Source organism: Eleutherodactylus coqui, chromosome 7 (assembly GCF_035609145.1).
Source record: "Eleutherodactylus coqui strain aEleCoq1 chromosome 7, aEleCoq1.hap1, whole genome shotgun sequence".
Classification (NCBI taxonomy): domain Eukaryota; kingdom Metazoa; phylum Chordata; class Amphibia; order Anura; family Eleutherodactylidae; genus Eleutherodactylus; species Eleutherodactylus coqui.
The window spans coordinates 72865674-72889220 of NC_089843.1; the positions used below are offsets into that span (position 1 = coordinate 72865674).

General features: G+C 44.8%; 1 protein-coding gene across 2 annotated transcripts in view; it reads right to left on the reverse strand.

Moving 5' to 3' along the window:
• STIM2 (stromal interaction molecule 2) overlaps positions 1–23547 on the reverse strand; it is a 95104-nt gene that overhangs the window by 48153 nt on the left and 23404 nt on the right. For both annotated transcript variants that reach the window (XM_066573211.1, XM_066573210.1), the window contains exon 2: positions 5229–5359. In XM_066573211.1, the coding sequence (XP_066429308.1) occupies positions 5229–5359 (131 nt within the window). The remainder of the gene's footprint in view (positions 1–5228; positions 5360–23547) is intronic.

Sequence of the window (23547 nt, forward strand, 5' to 3'; positions counted from 1 at the left end):
TGCGGAGTCAGAAGGCAGACACCCGCCGCAGACTCCGCAATGCAAATACGCCCGCGTGCAGGCGGCCTTAAGAGGAATGTGGAAGCAGAAGATTTCCTGCTGTTTTAAGCCTGCTAAAAGTGGTTTTCCAGGACTGGACAACTCTTGACTAAAACGGTGCATTTTGACAGAACGACTACTGCTCAAAAAAGGATTCAAACAGGGAAAAGTGAGCGATAATTGTTTGGTCATTTGCGAGCCAACGACTGAACAATGAATGAGAATAGTTCACTTCTTGTTCATCATTCAGTTTCAGCCGCCATAAAAAATAGGAGTTAGACCGTTCACTTGTTGTTACTTTTAACCACTGTTGTCTAAACCAGCTGAATGAATGCAGAGTGTACAAGGACCCTTATCCCTTAAGAGCTGATTATCAGGGCATTCTCCACCTATGGATCTGTATTTAAAAAGAATCCTAAAATCTTGACATTTTCACACTGAACACAAAATTTAAGGGTAAATGCACACAGGCAGAAATTCCACCTGTGCCCGCTGCCATAGGATTGCTTTAGATATTGCAATCTTATGCAGACAGCCGCGATTTGACTGTGCGGTAAACGAATCACGGCATGTCCTTTTTCTGTGCGAGCCTCGCAGAGACCCGCACACAAACGTCATGGCTGATGCTCCGACTCTGCTCTGTGCATGTGCCAGATGGGTGGCAGCTGGCACATAGCAGAGCGGAGGAGATGAGCCGTGGGTGGTCACTGCAGGGGCACGGCTCTCATCCTGCTGCGAGAATTCCGACCTGGCTGTCTGCATGAGGCCTAAACAGTCTGATACTTTCTGTTCTGTAGGGAAACTGAAAGGTAAACACCTACCGCGTTCACTCGAAAATAAGCCCTATCCCAATTTTCAGGCAGCCGTGTCCTCCACGCTGACAGTGAATTCTCTTTTTTGTAACAGGGCGTTGAATACCCCGCCTCCAACAAGAAAGCGCTGTGATTGGATCAAGCGCCAGCCAGTGAATGACATCCCTGAATGGCTGTGATTGGTTTATCGAGCGCCGGCTTCGATTGGCTAGCACTCAACCCAATCACAGCGCTCGCTTGCTGGAGGCGGGGTATTCAAAGCCCTGTTACCAAAAAAAGAATCCTCTGTCAGTGCGGAGAACACTGCAGCATGCCGCAGCGCTGGGGAGACCAGTGCGAGGGACCAAGATGCCGGCAGCTAGGCGAGTATAAGACATCCCCTGAAAATAAGACAATGTGCCTCTTTTGGGGCAAAAATTAATCTAAGACTGTGTCTTATTTTCAGGGAAACATGGTATACGTAGATAACACAGGATCCACCATTCACAATAGCTGCAGTCACAGAACATGCCTACAACAGTCTGCCATAGAAATCAACAGGTTCCCTCCTGTCCATTGCGTGAATGGCCCAGGAGTTCTGCTGTGAAGCATATCTCTAAATGCTATTTACTGCAGCTCACACAAGATCACATTTCCTGTAACCTTATACAAAAAAAAATATTAAAATCTAAAAATAAAAAGATTAGAGAAAAAAAAAAAAAAGATTTCCCTATAAGAATAAATACAAAAACCATACATCTTCATGGTGACCTATCAGTCTTGGCTTACAATTTGTCGACCAGTGGCCTTAGCAATCACATGCCATACTTTTTACCATACTGTCTTAGGGAAGATGCCAGTAAGAATGGTCATGTGCTGGCACGCTTGTAAACAAGAACTGGCAGGGCAACCTGAGCATCTGCGCTGGATCTCTTGGAGATCAAAAAGGTGAGAAATAAAAGAAAAAAGGGAAAACAAGGAGTCTGTAGGATGCGGAGAGCTCGGATCCGTAGGACTGCGGTCAGGCCGGGACACTCATCTGTATTACGGGCACATTTACACTTGTCTGAAACTGGCCTCAAGGAGCTTCTACAGAGGGCAGCTGCTTTGTTTCCCAGCAGTTACGTATGTTGTAGATCCAAAAAATTACATTTTCCATTTAAAGTTACTTTTTTAAACTTCCACAATTAGATGTATCGTAGCACTTCACTAACTGGGTGAGAGAACATAAAATATAAGAGCAAAAACATAGCTTCAAGCACAAATTCAAGGGGTGTAGAGGATTAACTAAAAATTATTATTCTTGTATTCTTTTCATGATCTAGAAATCGTGAGGTCTCCTATGGGAACCAGGACTAGTCACTTTGGTCTATCCATTTCTGTTAAAATGGAATCCCTGAAAAGAATCCCCCCACCCACCCCCACTGCCAGCACTCAGCTTAATCTGCAGGAAGGAACATACTATCAAGAGCTCAAATTGCCTGCAGCACCTCCACAGGGGAAGAGAAGAATTGCATGGTGCCGATTGTAACCAATTAACTATTTATGTAAAGCACAAAGTCCTCTAGACCCCCAAGATACTCTGTATCCACTCTCTACTATGACCAATGGATAGGGCATTCTTTCATTTGGGCCTCTAATTGGACATTTAACAATAGATTCCTAAATGTGACAACTGCTTTACTTCGCTTGTTTGTAAACGTTCTTTAATAACGGCTACGCAGAAATCTTCCAGTAATCTAAAGATGCAACAGCGAAGCCTGGTCGAATCATCCGCCTTTGATGCGGTCAAGTGAATGAAAATCCTTTCCCGCGATGACATTAAGTGAACACATTACAATATAAAGCCCGTGTCATCCAATAAGCCATACGCATTACCCTATGCATTAATACAACATCCTGCTCTCTAGGTTGACAATATAATTGATAATGGCATTCAAGGTAACTCTCTTTTCAAAGAATTTCCCCACCGGGGGAAGGATCGCTCTCCAATTATGCATCTATGTTATTAACAAATGTTTTGTGCACCTTTAATAATAAACTCCGTAACCCAAGCATTTAAAACCATAAGCTCATTTGTGAGACTTAAGCACAAACATATTGTAGACTTGGCAACCCGCGCCGCAGTAATCTGAAAAGAATTTTCATTTTACCTGACACTGCCTGCAGAGAGCTGCTTACATCAACACATTTTGTAAGCTCCCCCCATGCCTCCCGCTTAAATCTGGTTCGGTATATTAACAGTGTTTCCATTTTAGTGCACTCCTATGTAATAGGTTCATTGTATATAAACAATATCAGAAAAGACAAGAAAAGTTTAAACGGGTTGTTAATAAATTGTAAAGAAAAGCAAAGCTTCGGACAGAAGGAGAAAACGGGCAAAAACTCCATCCGCCTTGACAGACAACTTTTTTTTTCCGCCCAATTACATCAAAAGTGGAAAATGATGTAACTATTGTAAGTTTTAATTGCAAATTTCCTAACACAGCTCCTATGCAAACTGAGCATACAAATACTGTGTAGTGTAATCTCAGACTCCTCCCCCCCCCCCCCACTTGTCCCCTATTTTTTGGTTACGTACATTTGGTAAATTAGCTGTAAGTAAGGGTTAGATAGAAAGGAATATGCAGCAACAGTGTTTGTTTGTGGTTACCATGGAGACGCATAAGTCTGCATAAGAGCTGTTCAAACAAAACAGTAAGACATTTCTAATGAAGATCTATTCAAACGTTGTTTCATTTTACAAGAATTAAAAAAAAATAAAAAAATTGCACAAAAACTCCCAATGGCATCTTGATATATCATGCAAACAAATTGATGTGTAGGTTTCCACAACTCCACTGAGCAACACAATTAAAATGCGTAACATGTGCCATTCGTTCAGGACCCTGGTGGGATTACCAGCTCCTGAACCCACCTAAACGAGGTGACATTTTTTCAGTATTTCATGTCAAACGGTCATGCCGGGAATGTCCCATAAAAGAAAAAGTAGAGTGACATGCAGTAGGTGTCTAATTTCCCTGCAGCGCCACCACAGGAGAAATGAAGCATTACAGAGTTCTAACTTAAAGAACTTTTTACAGAGCTAAACTATTGATTACCTATCCTCAGGACAGGTCATCAACATCATTGATGAAAACGAAGACACCACTGTTTGAGGAGGCCATGGTGCTCGGCAGGTTCGATCGTCAAGTGGTCCAAGTGCAGTTCAGAGAATTGAGTAGCTATACCAGGCACTGATGCTACGAAGGGTACAGCACTGCGCCTGGGATGTATTGAAAAAGGCGGCAATGGTTACCTGAGCACCGCAGTCTCTTCAAAACAGCCAACTATTGGGCATCCCAGGCACTGGACCCCCTACTAACCTGATGTAGATGATGTGTACTGAGGATATGTCATCAGTATTTTAGTTGAGGCATATAAATATACAGCTCTTGGTTTTAGGCTTTAAGCACACAATATTGTAAATATACAGTGCAAGTTTAAAGTTCCTGCAATCTAGCAGAAGCACGTTGGGTGCTTGGCTGTCAGAGAAAGCCGAGGATCCTGAGAAGATAGCAGCGCTTTATAACCATTTCTGCCTTCTCTTTTGCAGGGCAGTTTCTCCTGTTGGCATGGCAGAGCTGCTTGGTCTTAGGAAATCAGAGTCCAGCCCACCCAGTGACTATTGTCACTATGGGCAGACGTTGCCGCAGTCAGTGGAAAACTGCAAAAATAACTTTAAAAAAAAATACATTGTGGGACATAAAAGGTTAATTAAACTTTATTTTTAAAGTTGTGCGTTAACTTAAAAAAGTACTATAAATTAAAAAAAAAAAAAGGTAACTGCTCGTAGACGTTACCCTTATTAAAAAAAAATAAAATAAAAAAAATAATTAAAAATCAGTGAAACTATTAAAAAAAAAAAAAAAACAGTTCTGTGTCACGAAAAAAATAGTGCAGCCATCATTTTAGTGGCCCAATGGGGGGAAAAAAAAAAAAAAAAAAAAAAGCTATAAAACCACTGTCTGCATAAAATCACTCAAAAGCGCCCTTATGACTAAAACACTCAGGTCACTAAGGATTTTATTAACAAACCACTGGCAAGTCTTCCAGTGGACTGTGTAACTGCTTTCCCTCTGGCTAATAGAGGAGGGTCCAGAGCAGGGTACTTAACTCAGAACTCCTTCATGGGTATATGAAAATGGGTTTTTCTAAACCAGACAACCCATTTATCTACCGTTCACATCTATATAGGATTTCTTAATGCATTCATCAATCTGCATTACACTCCACTAAACCAATTCTAGGGCAACAGCCAAAACCCATAACACAACCAGAGATGTAGTACGGTTGAAGATTCTGTATGAACATCCAGTACAGTAGCAGGGCAATATAAACATTACCAGTGATACTCACCTCAACACTTTCCTCAACTTCGATGCCGCCATCTTTATCATCATCCATTTGTTTATGAATTGTTCTGATGGCTTCCAAGCTAGAGCGGTCCTCTTCTGTAAGACATGGTGGACTAAGGGAAATCAATGGATCTGCAAAAAGAAAAACGAGAAAGATGAAGACCACTGCTAATCCTACTCATAATGGACTCATTACTACACATTATACCCAGACTACTACAGAGTAGCAAGACACAGCAGATCCTACAGATATCCCAGCAGTTGTAAGACCCTTTCAAATTCTTTATCCAGCCAGTTGATTGGTGGGTTGGCCGGGCACTCCGTAGGCAGCTACATACAGTCAGCTTTGCATCACTGCCTTCCTTAAAAAGGGAGTTATCCCACAAATCAAGTTCATAAAAAAAAGTTCCTAAAAGACTATTAACCTCTGTTCTGAACTGGGCTGTACCCACCACAAAACATACCCTTTTCATTTTATTTTCCTCCTTCTGTGGTCACCCCCCTCGCTCAGGACCACTGCTCATTTTTGGTACTGCTGCACGCTGTCACATAACCCATTTCTAATTTTTTTGCCTACATCTCCCAATACCCTTTGCATGCACTCTATGTCTCTCAGTTCCACCATGCCACATCACCACCAGTCAGTCTCCTGCCCCCTCTTGCAGCTGTAACTATAGATCCCAGGCATTCTCCTTTTCCCTCTGGAAGCCATATATTCCCCATTAAGTTCCCCTGCAGTTAGTTAGATTATACACATTGTAAAAAGTTTTGTTTTTTTTAAATCCATTCCCTAGAAGAAGTTGTCAGAATCCAATGAAACTTCCTCTGTGCGATTGAAAGGTTGATAGAAGTAAGGGATTACAATATAAGAGCAAAAGGATAGTTTATTGCGGTAAACTGAACACTTGAAGGGAGGCTCTAGTACCCTGTTGTACCGCCTCTAGCTTGGATACAAAGTGTGACACGGGCGGGCATGGAGGCTCTAGTCCCCTTTTATACCACCACTAGCTTGAATGCAAGGCGTGATACGGGCGGGCATGGAGACTCTAGTCCCCTTGTGTACCACCTCTCACTTGGATGCAAGGTGCGATACGGGCAGGCATGGAGGCTCCAGTACCCTGTTGTACCGCCTCTAACTTGGATGCAAGGTGCGATACGAGCGGGCATGGAGGCTCTAGTACCCTGTTGTACCGCCTCTAGCTTGGATGCAACATGTGATACGGGCGGGTATGGAGGCATACAGCTTCTGTATGGTAACTTGCGGCATATCGGTCCACATTTCCTATAACAGCCTCTAGATTATGCAAACTCGTAGGCTCTCGAAGCTGGCATTTCAAATGGTCCCATACATGTTCAATTGGTGATAAGTCTGACGACCGGGAGGTGATGGAAGTGTGGCAATGTTGATGGCATTCCTGTGATACCCTTGATATGTGCTGATGAGCATTGTCCTGCTGAAAGCCCTGCCATAAGAGACAACACATGTGACTGCAGGATGTCCTGAACATATCACTGAGCGGTCCTTGACCCTTGTGCCACTACTAGGGGTGACAGACTGTCGTATGCGATGGCCCACCAGACCATCACACCAGCAGTGGGGGCAGTGTGCCGCTCCACAGTAAAGGCAGGATTGGGGTGCTCACCCCTAGGTCTCCAGACAAAAAAAAAATGGCTGTTGTCCGTGCCAAAACTAAACCTGGATTCGTCGCTGAAGAAAACCCGGTTCCACTCCGTAGCAGTCCAGTTTCATTATTCACGACACCACCGCAAAACAGAGGAGACGGTGGGTGTTAAAGGCAGTACAGATAATGGTTACCGCAAGACCTAATGTCCTTCAACAAAGTGCGTAGAAATGATTCCAACAGACACAGGAGCCTAAAGTTGGTGCCACCTGTCTCTAGCCAACAGTTGGAGTTGATCAGGTTTGTTGGACGATCAGACGATCCTCTCTACTGGTGGTCTGTCGAGGACATCCTGAGCTCAGTTGCCTTGTGTATGTGCCCTCATGCATCCACTGGTCCCAAACCTCCTGAACGGCCCAGGTGGCAGCAAATCATCGATAGACCATCCAGCTTCTCGCATTCCAATAATGGAACAATGAAAAGAAGTCGTACTTGCGTTTTAGCAAGAGAGGAGAGGAGAATTGACTTATTAGCGACCATCAAGGAGCTCTGTACTACGGTATGTGAGTAAATGTAATAACTTCACAGGCCCTGTTAACTCATGTCAATGGCAAATACTGCTAATTTTTCATAACCTGCACAATAAAAATAATTTTCTGGTAGGGCAACCAGAGTGGGAAAACCCACAGATTTCGGGCATATAGTAGCCACCAACAGCTATCGTGGCCTTGCAGGACTTTGTAAACGGCTGATCAAAACTAGTGAAGTTTTTCTTTAAAAAGGGATATCTACTCATATGTCACAAAGAGAAAAGGCTTTCACATCCACTGAGCTCTGACCTCCCGTTGAGTATTAAATGTCTTGTTATACACAATGGCAAAATCAGTCAAAAGTCACTTTCATGCTGGGAAATATACAGAGACCTAGACATGCAACAAAGAACTAACTGATCCAGAAACTTCTCCTGTTACTGCCAACCAGCAAAAAGTTAATGTGGATACATGGGGGTGAAGGGACGACATAACCTTAACTCACCTTCTTCATTGCGAATGGTATTAATACCGAACGCTCCCAAGTATAAAAAAAGCTTCAACTCATTCACAGCGAAGAACATAGGAATAAGCGTGCTTCAGTCAGACATAGACAAGTCTCTTCTCCAAGAACAGCCAAGACAGACTGGAGACCAAGGGGTATATAGTGCAAGGGGGTGCACTCTCTTCTCTTAGACTTCTGCACCCGGGACCTCCACAAATCACAACTACATGTCTTTAAAGAAAACCTGTCACCTCGAAACAGTATCAAAGTTAAGTTATGGTGCTGTTCGGGGATGTGACGGAGCTGGGAGGGGGTGGAATGTATTTTTTATGCTCACCCACTCCACTGTTCCCCGGGTGTCCACTGGTGAAGTCCATGCACAGTCTGAAAGTGTGACTCTTCCGACCGCTGTGCACACACTCACGTGGGAGCCAACGAGAATGCAACCCCCGGCTCCATCACCTCCACAACCATCACCATAACTTAGTTTATGGTGCTGTTCTAAGGTGACGGGTTCCCTTTAAAGGGGTATTCTGGAGACTGGGCAAAGTTTGCAAAGTTTCCCTAATGTTTCCACTTAATGCCATTATTTTACACATCCATCTAAATAGTCAAACTGAACTTTTTTTCCTGCCACCAACGAGTGCTAAACCATCTCCCTCTGCCAGTTACTGATGAGGGTGCATTCACAACTGCACAAACCATTGTCATTACAGAACTTGAAGGCAGTGAGCATGTCTGACCAGTAGAACAATGGTGCCTACAGGTCGTAACCATTGGATATTCCTGCAGCTTTGTAAACCAAGTTATGCTATATTACAAAATTATAGGTTATCGCCTTATAAATAATAGAACATTAACTTGGATTCGCCGGTATACCCCTTTTAGGGAGTTCTCAACCATTTAATAAGTTGTCTAGTCGCCTGTCCATACTAGTTATATACCAATATACGAATACACTATAGGCTCCCAAACACTAACAACTTTTGGACGAACAATTGTTTGTCCTACAGCTGTTCCAACACGAGCCAAATGTTGATGTGTTTAGAGAGGTGTGCCGCAGCTGGACAGCTCTGGCAAGGGCTTATCTCCCAAGGAACAAAGGGACTGGGTGTTGTCATCCAACATCCCGATCCCCCTTTCTCCTGACATCATCTGTCAGGGAAAGTTGAACCACCCATACACAGAGAGTCATTTGACCCTGTAGTTAGCATCAGGTTTGAGCAACTGAAGTATAATGTGCATTTGGGCCTTACATTACAAGCCAATTTGCATTAAAAATGCACTCTTTTAGATTCGTGAACTTTATCAGTTTGGGTGTCTTATTTTTATTACAATTCCTGTGCAGTTTTGTGGCATTTTTGGGTTTTCAACTAGGTCTTTATGAATCACCAATTCTGTTGGGTTTTGAGAAAAAGAAAACTAAAATAAAATTACTAACCCAAAAAAATTTAGGAGCATTTTATAACCATTCTAGTTACCATCTAGAGGCCTGAACCTAAATCACTCTTAGCTTAGCACATCCACAAAACCTTCTAAGAAAAAAAAAATACAGCACTCCATAAAAACTAAACTTTTGCATCCAAATAAAAATAAAGAGGAGGAGTAAAAAATAAAGGTGGGGGGTGGGTAGGAGAACTCGTACACGTTTAGAATCAGAATGTCTTGGCTTGAAACGCGTAAAGCTGTTTCCCCCCCCCCCCCCCCCCTTTTATTTTCTGCACTTCTACACTTTTTTTTATTCAGGTGCAATAAAAATAAATTTTACATATATTTTTTTTGAGTGCTGGAGGATTTTCTTTTTTTTGAAGATTTACTTGTCCGTTTCTGGAGTGGCCTACCCCTTCATGCACCTGCATTTAGCAATATGTGCCAATCATGCTTGGCAGCAGGAAGTTGGTCAATTTTGTGTGTTCACACTCCTACAAAGTGCATCGGCATCAAACTCCACCAGTGCACCACAGACAAAAGGTCCTTTTAGAAGGGGCAATAGTTGGTCCTTTAAGCACCCGACAGCCATCCCAACAATAATTGCCCCTGTGCTTTCACAATGTAAAAGTGCCCTAACAGGTTGTCGACAAAAGTAAACCTCCCTGAGAGAGGACATCACCGTCTTATAAACATTAACGAAAAAGGGCATTCGAGAAAAACTGCGTGATCTAACTGTAATTTCACACTTGCTACCAGGTCTACAGGTGCCGGGTTTCTCAGCCCATTAGCGGCTAGGTACACTAGAAAAGATGGAAGTCTACACGCACATTATCTTATCAGTCCTGCCAAGATTCTTTGAAAAGGTTTTTCCCAGCCAGCTCTGAGAAACAACAGCACACAAACACAGTATTATGTGTCACAAGAAACCAGAGGGCTTGTTCACAGTAACAAAGTCTAAGGAGCTCACATTCATTGACCATAACAACTGCCGGATAGGGTTTCACTCGGATGTCATGAAATTACGCCAAATTCAAACGTGACCGGCTATAAATCAGAAACCAGTTTGGAACTAAACTGGGGGGGGATGTTATGTATTCACCATCGTCAGTGGTCTCCTGTATACCCCTAGTTTCATCACACCATACTAACGGGGTAGCTGGTCTCGTTTACTGCCCGCTTCGTTTATATCCAGGGTGGTGCAGAAGTAACATTTTTAATGTAATGCCATTACCAAACCAATTCAATGACAAATTGTAACAAATCAACTGAAAATTAAACATTCAGAAAGTACGAGACTTTACCTTCTCATATATCGCTTTCGACATAATGATCAACCATTGTACCCTCAGGGTTGATGCAAGCTTTGAGACTATGTTCACATGCATGCCTACATATTGGAACGGTTAGGACTTCCTCCTTCAATTCATTGACTGGTGAAATAGGTGGTGGGGAGGGGGGGGGTAGTTCTATCAGTTTTAATGTGATGCTACTACACAATTACAGGCGAGTTAAAAGGCAGATGTCACACGAGTGTGGACCTCGTGGACCTTCGCCGGTAACCATCCCTAACTTGAACCAAAGTTTTGATGCAGCTGGAAGGTACGAGAAGCGGGAGACCCAAACATGCAACCACCGAAGAACACAAGCAATGTGTAGTGAATGAACTTGCAACGTCGTCGGATAAACCCAAGTTTCAACACCTATCAAAGAAATTGAACATTTCCAGGTGGTAGTTAGTGGATTATTCAAGATTTACACCTACGAACCAATCATCCCCAACTAAAGCGAATTAAACCAGAGTGATCCTGACAGATGTGAATTTCCTGAAACCTGGCTAGGAATACTTGAAAATGATGCAGAGTTGCATCGACGAGTGTGGTGGACTGATGAGGCCAAGTTCCATGTGTTTGGAGGCTACAGAACATTTTAGCATCTACTGTATATCACCACAATAAGTCATTTTTTAATTGGTTCCTTGTACCCGCTCTAGCTACTTTCTTCATTTTGTGTCATGTGACCTTCCGTCTGTGTTCACGACGGGTAAGACGAGAGGTTTCCAGATGTGGACTGGCCGGCTCGCTCCCTGGATGTTAGCCCTAAAGAAAAATGGTGGGTTATCTTAAAGGGGTTGTCTCACGCCGAAACGGGTTTTTTTTTTATTCAATAGGCCCCCCCGTTCGGCGCGAGACAAACCCAAGGGATGGGTTAAAAAAAAAAAAAAAGTTTATTACTTACCCGAATCCCCGCGCTGCGGCGACTTCTTTCTTCCTTTACCAAGATGGCCGCCGGGATCTTCACCCACGATGCACCGCGGGTCTTCTCCCATGGTGCACCGTGGGCTCTGTGCGGTCCATTGCCGATTCCAGCCTCCTGATTGGCTGGAATCGGCACACGTGACGGGGCGGAGCTACGAGGACCAGCTCTCCGGCACGAGCGGCCCCATTCACCAGGGAGAAGACCGGACTGCGCAAGCGCGTCTAAAAACGCCAGAAGACAGCGAATTTAGACGGATCCATGGAGACGGGGACGCCAGCAACGGAGCAGGTAAGTGAATAACTTCTGTATGGCTCATAATTAATGCACGATGTATATTACAAAGTGCATTAATATGGCCATACAGAAGTGCTGAACCCCACTTGATTTCACGAGACCACCCCTTTAAGGATAAAGTGTACATGCATCCCCATTTCAACAGTCAACAATTAGGAGCTTGCTATCACTAAAGTAATTCCACAACATTCCAGTTCCAATTTGTAGGGATGTGTGTGAACATGTGGCTTATAGTCTCCAAGTTGCATCCATCTTGAGGGTGCAATGGTTGATCATTATGTCGAAAGAAGACAAATGTACCTTCTGAACATTTAATTTTTATTCCCATTTTTACAATTTATGTAGTCCCTGAACTAGTTTTGCACTTAAATTACATAAAAAAATGTATTACCGTATATACTCGAGTATTAGCCGACCCGAGTATAAGCCGAGTCAATAAGTTTTACCACAAAAACTGGTAAAAAACTTATTGACTCGAGTATAAGCTGAGCTGTACTCGAGTATATGCTAGGTAAAGAAAAAACGCAATACTCACCTCCCAGCCGGCGTCTGTGTCCCTGACGCGATGGTCTCCCCAGCGGTGTGGCAAGCTGCTTGAGAATTCTCCCCGCTGTCATCTCCCTGCTCGACTTTGAATTCCCCCACCGTCAGCGCTGTGTCAGTAATCGCTGTGATTGGATCGAGAGCCAGCCAATCACAGCCGGCCCTCAATAAACCAATCACAGTCATTCAGAGATGTCATCCACTGAATGGCTGTGAATGATTGAGAGCCAGTGGTGATTGGCTGGCGCTCGATCCGTGCACAGCGCTGACGGTAGGGGAATTCAAAGCTGAGCAGGGAGATGAAAGCGGTTCTCAAGCAGTTTGCAACACTACCGGGGAGACCATCACACTGGGGACACAGACGCCGCTGGGATGTGAGTATTGCAGGTTTTTTGTTGTTTTTTTTTTTTACCTCACTCGAGTATAAGCCGAGGGGGGCTTTTTCAGCATAAAAAAATGTGCTGAAAAACTAGGCTTATACTTGAGTATATATGGTACATAAAAAATTACATTTAAAAAACATTTCTGCACCACCCTGTAGACTGCATCAACGGACAAGGAAAGTTTGCACGGGTCTATGTATGGATTCCTACGCTAAAAGCATGCTGTGTGATTTTTACCACTAAATACAAGTATGGTATATAGATGGGGGAGACTTTAAATGTCCCAGACCTCAATCAGAGGATGCGTCAATCAAAGTGCTGCCCCTTCGAACCAGACAAGGCACCCCCCCCCCCCCATGCATCTATATGCTATAATTTGTGAGGAAAACCCCCTTAAAAGTAATAGGGGGACACTTTCCTGCAACTCTATCTGCACTGTTAGTCTGTAAGTGCTTATTCATACAATCAAGAAAGTTTTATGTAACGCGCACAAATGTACACAAATGTGAAATCAACTCTTTAAACAGATTTATTCATGAGAGTTTTGGTTTTTTCTCTTACAACCATGTAGTGAGCAGAAAAAAAAAAATAAAAATAAAAATAAACAAATTGCAGCATGTTCAATTTTTGGGTGTTGCTCAGGAGGAAAGCGCCCATTGTTTCCTATGGGACCTTGAAAAAAAAAATTAGAATATCTATATCTCCGTTCAGATGCCACACGATGTGCCATGCGAGTTCGATTTTTGCCATTGAAGTCTATTGGAAACCCTTGTGAAAAATCAATCGCATGTTGGCAAGCATCAGGCCTGTATGAATGTAGCCCAAGTGAAACTTTTGGAATCACCTGGGTTTCTGCACTGATTACTAATACGATGTATTAGGTTATCTAGATCACATTGTCTACCAATCAATGCAGAAATCTATGTAATTCCAAAGGGTTGACTTTCCTTGTAATTGTATCGCTGACAGAGTAAAAAAAATTACTGTAAGGCCTCCCTCACACAGGGCGTTTGCAGAAACACAGCGCTTTGCAACGCTGCGTTACTGCAGATTCCGCCTCGTTTCAGCAGCGCTGGCATACTTTATGCCAGCGTTTTGGCTGCGTTTTCAGCTCCGCTGAAAACGCAGCCAAGAATGCTGAAAAGAAAAAAAAAAGTAATACTCACCTAGCCGCTGCAGTCCGGGTCGCGGCCGCTGGTCTCTGCCACTGATCCGGGCTTCCTCGGCACTCTCAAGTCTATTGCCGGAGGCCAGGTTTGAGATCCCGGCCTCCGGCAATAGAGTGCTGTGATTGGTTGTTGGTGCTTGCTCGATGCCCAATCACAGCCCTTCATTGACTGTCTCAGCCAATCAGAGCTTTCCGGCGCTGATTGGCTGAGACAGTCAATGAAGGGCTGTGATTGGGCATCGAGCGTGCCAATAACCAATCACAGCACTCTATTGCCGGAGGCGGGGTTCTCAAACCTGCCCTCCAGCAATAGACTTGGGAGTGTTGGAGAAGCCCGGATCAGCAGCAGAGACCAGCGGCCGCGACCCGGACTGCAGCGGCTAGGTGAGTATTAACTTTCTTTTTTTTTTCTCTACCTAGCTGGGACTGATTTTCGGGGTAGGGCTTCTATTGCAAGCCCTCACCCCGAAAATCGGCGAGCGGTTAACGCTGCCAAAAACGCGGCACCAAGTGTTGCCGCGTTTTCAGCAGTGCTAAAACCGCTGCCCATTCATTTTAATGGGCGACGCAGGGCTGAAAACGGCCAAAAATAGAACATGCATCGCTGTCAAAGCGCAGCGTTGCAAGGCGCTGCGCTTTCAGCCCTGTGTGAGTAGCCCCATTGAAATGAATGGGAGTGTTGTACAGCGTTTAGCGCTGGGCTGAAAAGGCAGCGCTAAACGCTGTATAAAATGCCCTGTGTGAGGGAGGCCTAAGGCTGCCTGTCCACGGGCGTTGCAGTATCCCGCAGCGGACCTCCGCCACGGGAGCCGCTGACCAGGAGCAGGAGCCTGCAGACGGATCTCCACGGTCAGCCTATCTGACAGATAGGCTGACCGCGGAGAATCGCAGCAATTCGCAGCATGCTGCCAATTGCCAGCCGTGAGTGGAGAATCGCTATGATTCTCCGCTCATGGGCAGGGGGGCTGTGATTTTCAGAGCAATGCTATGAAAAGCGTGCATTGCATTCCACGCGGCCGGATTATCGCCACGGGGAAGGCAATTCAAATCCACCAGTGGACAGGCAGCCTGGTTCCGTCATGATGGCTGCTGGTAATTTTCCATCAAAGATGAAATCTGTAGAATTTCCTGATGGGAATGCAGCACAGAACAGCAAATTCACCCAATTCATCTTACTTGCATTCTGCATGAACTTTATTTCAAATCACATGAATGAGATCAGACATTTAGTGTAAGGCGATTCTACCCTCACTAATCTTAGGATATTGAGAAAAGTCACATTACTAAATAGTGCAGAAGTGTAGCTTGCTGCTGGGAACATCCTGACAATGGCCGATCACGAGGCTGGGGCCTACTCACATCAGGTTCTCTCCATCCACTTCTGAAACGAGGACATACCAGGCAAAATGAGCAAAAGTTTAAAAAAAATTCTTTTAAAAGTCTGGGTAGGGAAATGTAAATTGAAAACTTCTAAAGGCCCTTTTACACGGTCCAATAAATCGTCCAGATTCCCACATCTAGCGCAAATCTAAACAATTATCGTTCAGTGTAAATGCATGCCCTGACAGAATGACGAAGGAAAATTTGTTAGTTTCTCGTTCGTCCTTCAGTTACTGTATGCAGAAAACTGAATAATGGATCGGCCGTGTCAACAGGCAGTTGTTCATCCATGAATGACTGCCTGTTTACTGTGAATGGAGGCGGGTGGGCTGGAACGTTCCTTGGGTGGGCCTACCTCCACTCACTAGTGATGAATGTTCCTGGGGCACGAATGATTATCGCTGTGGCAACCTGTCCTACATCTGCACCCAACAGGTTGTCTCATGTAAAAGGGCCCTAAGACCTGAATAAAAACAAGAGTCCCATCTGCCCCACCTAATCCCCTACATCTTTAGGTCTAATGGTGCCACAGTACCTCCTCCAACCCCCGCAGTCTTCTTCGGGTTCCAGTGCTGATGTCCCATCACAGGGACACGTGACCGATTCCAACTGACATACAACCGGTAACTGCCTGAAGTAGTCACATGTCCCTGTGATGGGGTGGCATCATTGGAGGTGAAAGGAGTGCGGAGGGAGACTGGACACCATCGGAACAGGAGCTGTGGGAGATCGGGTGAGGGAAAGAAGTCTTGTTTTTTACAGTAAAAAAGGGGTGTTTCCAGGCATTTTTTTTTATTGATGACCTATCCTCAAGGCACCTACAGACCTAGAGAGTTCTAGATACAAGTTTATCATTACAGTAGTAGCGAGAAGCTCCATGACAGATGGTAAGGGTCGGTGTCTCTTCGTTACAGAGACGGTCATCAGTTGCGAGACAACTAAATTCCAGTACAAGAAAAATTAAGGGGGAAAAGAAAAAAAGGTCAAAAATTTAATTAAGTTAAGCAGAAAAAAAATGAACTTTTTTAGTCTAGACTTTTTGAATCTTGTTTTTGTGTGGGCAGGGGTCACAGATGCGACATCATGACATGACGACCCAGTTTTTGTTGTGCTGCATGTCTCCTATGCATTTTAATTCCCTGAACAGCTCAGACAAGAATGCAATTGACACATTACCCACAACAATTAGATATGAAAGAATTCACTCTCACAGTATCATGCCGCACATAATGAACACATTATTCTGCATAATGAAACACATGGAGCTGAAACAACACACTGTTCCAGTGCCAAGCGGCAGAGGTCTTCAAAGCCATGAAAGGAAATACAGCTATGTCAACTCGCTTTTACGAAAAAAAAAAAAAGGAAGAAACCTGTTCATATTATACAGCCTGGAAGGGAAGAAAAGAAAGACCCAATAAAAGCACATTTGTGTCCATTTTTTTTAAAGCATTTCCATTCAAAATGTTTAAAAAATTGTCTATTTGTGTGTATCCTTGCTGGTGATCATCTCAACAATGGTTGACCTCAGCTCACACTTTCTCAGCACGTACCATCAATCACCTCCCCACAGCTGGTCACGAGTCGCTGCAAAGCCAATAGTAAGACAGCAACTATTATAGTGGTGCAAACTAATGTCTCCTTCGCAAAAGTAGCCACAAAATGCAATATCTGGGTACATATGAGAAAAGTTGTCAAGTCCAGCTTCTATAAATGGCGTCGTCATATATAGGATTGGGCATGTTGAATTTAATATGCCCAATCCTTTTGTTCTCACAGAGATAAGGGATTGCCAAAAAGGTGTCTGGCAGTGGTTTATACTATTTATTGAAAACACATGAACATGTATGAGGGTATGGGGAGGAGAGGCTGTTAACCCAATGATTGTTCAGCCAACAGCACCTGGTGGTGTAAATGCACCTTTAATTAAAGAGGTTGTCTAGTTAAAGCAGCATTCTGGTTCCGGGAAAAAATCTTTACCTGAAAGCAAAGGGCCAAGGGTGTTCCATTATCTGATGCCCTGTATTTCAGTACAGCCGTCATTGCACTGGTTTCTGAGGGTGCAGCTTTGGTGATCCAAGTGGCTGTTTGTGCATCGGTAACCAGCCACTATATGCTGCCTTCCGATTGGCTAGTAGGAAAGGAGCAGGGTGGAGCAAACCAGATGGTATTGGAGGTTTTGATACCAGATGGTGTCTGGAGACCAAAAATGCCTTATGCCTCATGTCCACGGGCGGATCCGATTCCGCATGCATGAGCCCACAGCAGAATCTGACCCTGCCGGCAGTGGCGTCCATGCGTATCTGACTTCTTTCTTTTTCTGTACTGCGGAAGGTCCGTACGGCTCATCGTCAGACATGCACAGTACAGATTTTTTTTTTTTTTTTTTAAATCTCCTGCTTTTCCCGCGGAATCCGCGACCCGTCTCCAATGTTAACGGATGGGCCGCGGGTCGGACGGCTTCCATTACGTCAATAGCAGCAGTCTGTGTGGGAACCGCAGTGAAAATGAGCATGCTGCGATTTTTCATCAACGAGCAGAAACCACAATTGGTTTTCACTCGTGTACATGAAAAAACACTTTTCCATAGCATGCTATGGAGTGTTATTGCTGAGGAATGCAGAGCGGGCGTTTCGCTTCAGATTCCGCAGCAAAAATCCACTCGTGAACATGAGGCCTTAGAATGGGTTGTAAAAGTTGAAGGATTGGATGAAGTGCTGCCAACCAGGAGAGCCCACCAATGGTGGGAACGACAGTTATGTGAAAGGTGCAACTCTCCAGTAAAGATAGTAGGATGGTAGGATATATTATCCAACTTCTTTTACTGCAGTATATTAAAAAACAGCATCGGATCCGCGTTTCGGGGCGACACCCTTTTTTTTTAGTCACGCTTGGGGGAGCATCACTTCTTGGACTTCAGGAATGTGTGCGCTAGAAAGTGCTTGTGCACCCAGTGGTGGAGCTGGAGACGCGGCCTCCTGGAAGCGCTGTCTCTGATTGGCTGACGCTTAGCCAATCAGAGCCAGCGCTCGATGAACCAATCACAGCCATTCATTGAGTGCTGGCTCTGATTGCGTAAGTGTCAGCCAATCAGAGACAGCGCTTCCAGGAGGCGGGGATTTTTCCATCCCCAGCCAGAAGAGATGGAGAAGAATAGTGCCGGGGACCAGGAGGAAGCTACAGGCACGCCGGACAATGTTTCTAAGGTGATGTATACTTTTAAAAAATTTTTTCCTGCAGCTAGGGCTTAGGTTGTGGTTTTGACAGTAGGATTTCCTACTGTCAAAGTTGCATCGCACCTCACAAAAATCGCATTTTCATGCAATGCAACAGAGAGGAAGGCTCCATAGGGAAACATTGGCTACATAACCTCGCAAGTCGTGTGCATAACACGCAACCAGCGAGGTTTTGGACTAGGAATGTTGCATTGCAAATGTGAAGGAACCAATAGGAAAGCATAGGCATCACTTACATGCGATTCGTAGCATTGTCGCATTGTGAGAATCGCGCGACTGACGCTCACGTGAAGGGGCCTAACATGGCTCCGCTTTTTTTTCATACAGCTTGTGTCTATAATTGGATCACCAACTACCCAACCCTTTTCATTTTATATGGGTTTTTCATTCCCTTTGATAGACCAGATTCTAATGAATAGATATTTTCTCTGTCCGTGGGCAGGTGCACCTGTAGCTATGCCCAGAAGACAGGCAGGACATTCATAATGAAGGGCACAACAGATGCCCAGCAGGTGTTCCCACGTGCAGAGATTACATACCATGAGTATCCGATGGGATCAGAAGCATTTCCAAGTCCCTTCTCACTAAATGAAGTTATCTCCTGCGCCTTCTCAATGCCGTAAGATCAATCTGCTCAGTGCAATTACTGCAAAGCTATTGGGTTTACCCATCCATCTCCGGTCACACCGGCACAAATCACATGAGAAATAATTCAATGCAAATCAATGGGGATTCAGCACTGTATTACGCAGCGCAAATACACCCATGTGAATGAGCCCTTATAATAGGGGGAGACATGCTGCTCAGACATGGAATTAAAGGGGTTTTCACCTCAATCTAGATGCAGCTATACATTTGCCATGATGTGTGAGACCTTGATCAACTGGTGAGCTAGCAATCCATCGGGCAGCTACCCCTTCAGAGTTTTTTCCTTGTGCCGATATACAGGGTTCAGTAGGGTGGCACGTGCGTCCCCTGCGGCATGGATCTACAATTGAGGGAAATTTAGGCGTATCAGATGGCGGCATGCCAAAATTGTTATTGTACTCCGTATAAGAGGTTCACAAGAATAGACTGCGATCAAACTGTACCCAACATTTACATAAAAGTGCAATAATATACATTTAGGCTGGGGTCACATGGGTCGTATTCTCGGCGGGAATCTCGCGGTTGTGCCGCATCGAGATTTCCACCGGGAAAGCGCAGCTTTAAAACCTGCGGCACTTAGACAGATGCTTTTCTGTTGCGGACGGCTCTCCCGTAGAGGAGAGCGTGGCCGCAGCAGGGGAAAAAAAAAACGGACATGCTGCGTACCGTGAATCCGCGCTGCAGCACCGACTTTTGTCGGCTTTGCCACAACGGCAAAGCTCCTATTAATTTCAATGGGGCGGTTCACACAAGCCTCAAAATGCAGTATCTTCAACACTGCGCTGACAGCGAAACATGTTCTCTCTTTGGCCACTTTTTGACCCAAAAATACTACAAACCAAAACACATTGCATGTAGTGTGCTTTGTACTAGAGACTTTAATGTAACCTTTTGTGTTTTTTCACAAAACTTTATTTATCAAAACTGTCCATCAGAAGTTTTATCTTGCCCATAGCAACCAATCACAGCGCAGCTTTCATTTCTTACACTGCTGAGGTAAAATGAAAGCTGTGCTGTGATTGGTTGCCATGGGCAACACTAGTTTTAGACAGCTTTGATGAACGAGGCCCTGCGTGTGTAAGCAGCCTGAACGGGAGCAGCTGCTAATAAACATGGTGGATCCAGTCACTTAGGGGCACTTCAAGTAAATGTGTGTTTGAAGAGAATATCAGATGCTCAGCAGCAGTAGGCCCCACATCCGTTACTTACAGCTAAGAGCAGCTGCTGCTAAGGAGCATCTGACAATCTTAGCCTTCTTGTGCTCCGCTAAAGGAAATCTGGCGGGCATTAAGGAGTCATATATAGAGGTTATTTGGGTGGAAGTCCTCAGTAGTCAGAAGCCGCTCCCGGCCAGAGTGACCCCCATCGTCTTATCGCTCTTCACATGCTTCCTGCGGCTATCATGGCCGCACAAGCACACTCAATCTGACCACAAATAGAAGAGATTGGCACAGGAGATTGGCACAGAATGTAAATAGTCCGGACAGTATATAGACGTATATACTGCCCAGCACCTATAGAGATGGTTGCGGGCTAACAGAGTACATGGTAGACTGCAACTCGCTTCTACAATGGAAGCTGACAGACGTTTCCAGGCGTAGGATTCAGGGCGCATTCACGCTTACAATATTCTCGCTCAAGCCGCATGTGATACACTGCGCACAAAACCCACACGTTCTATCTCTGCGCGTTCCCTCGGAACACCTCGGCCATTGTTTTCAATTGGACCCTGAAAGACATTGCATGTGACGAGCGTGATGTGCGTGCGGCGAGTGCAATGCGGTTTCCCATTGAAGTCCATTGCAACACGTGCATGAGGTTTAATAAATGCTTCGCATTGCCGAGGAAAACTGCACATTGGCAAGCTGGATCATCAGGCCCGATATTGTGCTCGCCCGTGTGAATGGATGCAATGAAGGTACATGGATTTTCATTGATCCATTCAGATTAGCGTATACACGCACATGACAAAGAACGCATCATGGTCTATTTCACCGCGTACTACATGCGCACAACACGGCTGGCTGTCACAGCAGTCAAACGCTGCGTGATCCTTGTAGGGTTTTACGCATACAGCGGTGGGAATAAGGCCTAATGCTGGAGCATGACTGATGTGTAGAAGCCATCGGCACTTTGTGCGTTGCCATATAGTATTGACATGGGCCGTTCTATTCTTTAGGCTGCTTTCACGCGGTCAAGAAACTCACGCGAGATTTGTGCGTTGCAAGACAACGTTATATCGTGCGCGCCCGTGTGAAAATAGCCTCAGTGAGGAGAATGTTCTGTGATACTGATCCATATTACAACATGAGCCCAGTCTATGGAGAGTAAAGAGGCCATTCATTAGGTACCGGGAAAGCTGGCAGATTACAGTCAGGGCACTGATGAGCCTGGAAGACGTCTGCTAGTGCCCAACCTTCTCATTCCAGGACTTTTACTACTGATGACTTCTACTTCAGATAATCAGTGGCCCACCGTTCAGATTCCCTGCCAATCAGCTGATCGCCCGGCCCACTGTCCGTGCAGGGGGACGAACGTCATCATCGGTGGTCAGGGCCAGAAGTGTGATAGGTGTCTTCACTCCCATTGAAATCAATGGAAGCGATCCCACCTATTACAATTCCGACTGACTACCGATGCAGAATAGCCCTTTAATAACTATGAAGGTCCTCAGTGCCAGCCCACTAAGAGTCATCTGGAATCTCAAGTCATCAAAGTCTATATTATTTATATAAATATACACAAGTAGCAATCGTTACCATGACCAACGCATCATGAAAACTTAATTTACAGCATTGTAGTACATGGTCTCCTCAGATGCCAAGAATGATAAAGACATTGACATTAGACCAGCAATGGCAAGCAGCTCTGACTATAAAATAGAGTATAATGCAACAAACACCTGTAGAAAACCACTAAGGTCAGGGTGTACAGCGCTGTCATACTGAGAACTCTTATGGGACTCTAAGCCATGGGTCATCTACTGTCACCATCTATGACTCCTTGAACGTTCCCATCAGCGCTGCCTCTGAACCTTTCACTGGTAAGTCTTCATTGCCAACATTGAAGACCTTAAACAGGCGGAAATCATCAGTATCGAAGAAACACCACTGAAGACGCAATTAGGCAGGGCAGGACATATATGGTGAGATAAGAACTTGTCACCGTAACAAAGTGGCCCCAAAGAAGAGGATTCTCTTAAGAGGGCCCTTGAAGCCCATCATATTGATTACAACCAGCGGTCTACTCTAGCCTCCAATTGCAGAGCTTGGAGGTATATTACGTATCACACTGGCCTCACCTTAGAGTATGCTCACTGGGCCGGTCGAAGACAAGGAGATGAAGAACGAACGAAGACACTGTAGCACCAAATTCAGGACAAACTTTCTCCTGCAATCATTGTGGCTGGATCTACCCATCCCGAATTGGACTTATCAAGCCTGTAGTAGATGTGGTTAGCTCCCTACTTAAATCTTCATTGGCAAAGCCAAGCCATACCGTTCAGCGATACCGCGTTAAATGGCAAATTAACATTAGCTACATCTGTATTACTAAACATGGATTCCTATAGAGATTCACCTGCAAATACCGTATATCACATACTAATGGATTTGCTTCACGCAGTTTAATCGCGGTAAAAGCTCTTATATGCCCTGGTTACCGGTGACTGCGAATGATATGCGGCATAAATCCTATAATCCGGGCTCTAGTAAGACAATATTATACAAAGCACACCTTCCAATTCCCATCCGGTTAATTATCCCAGGCGTGAGGTCCATGTGGGGCAGGATGGAGGCTGCTTATGTCTTTGCAGCCATCGCAGTATAGGCACGCTTGAGGAGGAGGTGAATAAAGACAGACAAATAGCTATAATTATGCTGTCCAAGAAAACGCCGAGTGATTGAAGACAGAAATTGTATGTCTTCTTCAAATGAGATTAGAAGCAGTTATCGGAGATTTCACTTGCTCAGGCGTCAATCAAAACCACATTCTGTGTGTTCTCTGCACAGAGCGGTCTTGACCAAGTAAGAACCACACTTTCCCACCCACTGTATAAGTTGATTTGCCACGCTAAAACCGAAGATGATGAACCACAACGGTAATTATAGAATTAGAGCTTATACACTTGGCAGAGCCCTGTGAACGGAGCCATACAGCCTGGCAGCTGCCCGCATACGGAGATATCCTTCCCTGGAAGCAGCGCTTTGAAGGGGGAATCCACAGCAGAAAGTTCTGCATCCAGTCTGTTCCGTCCCTTCAGACGAATGAGACTTGCATACATTTTTTGCAACAAATCTGCCGCATGTGAACACTCCGAAGAACG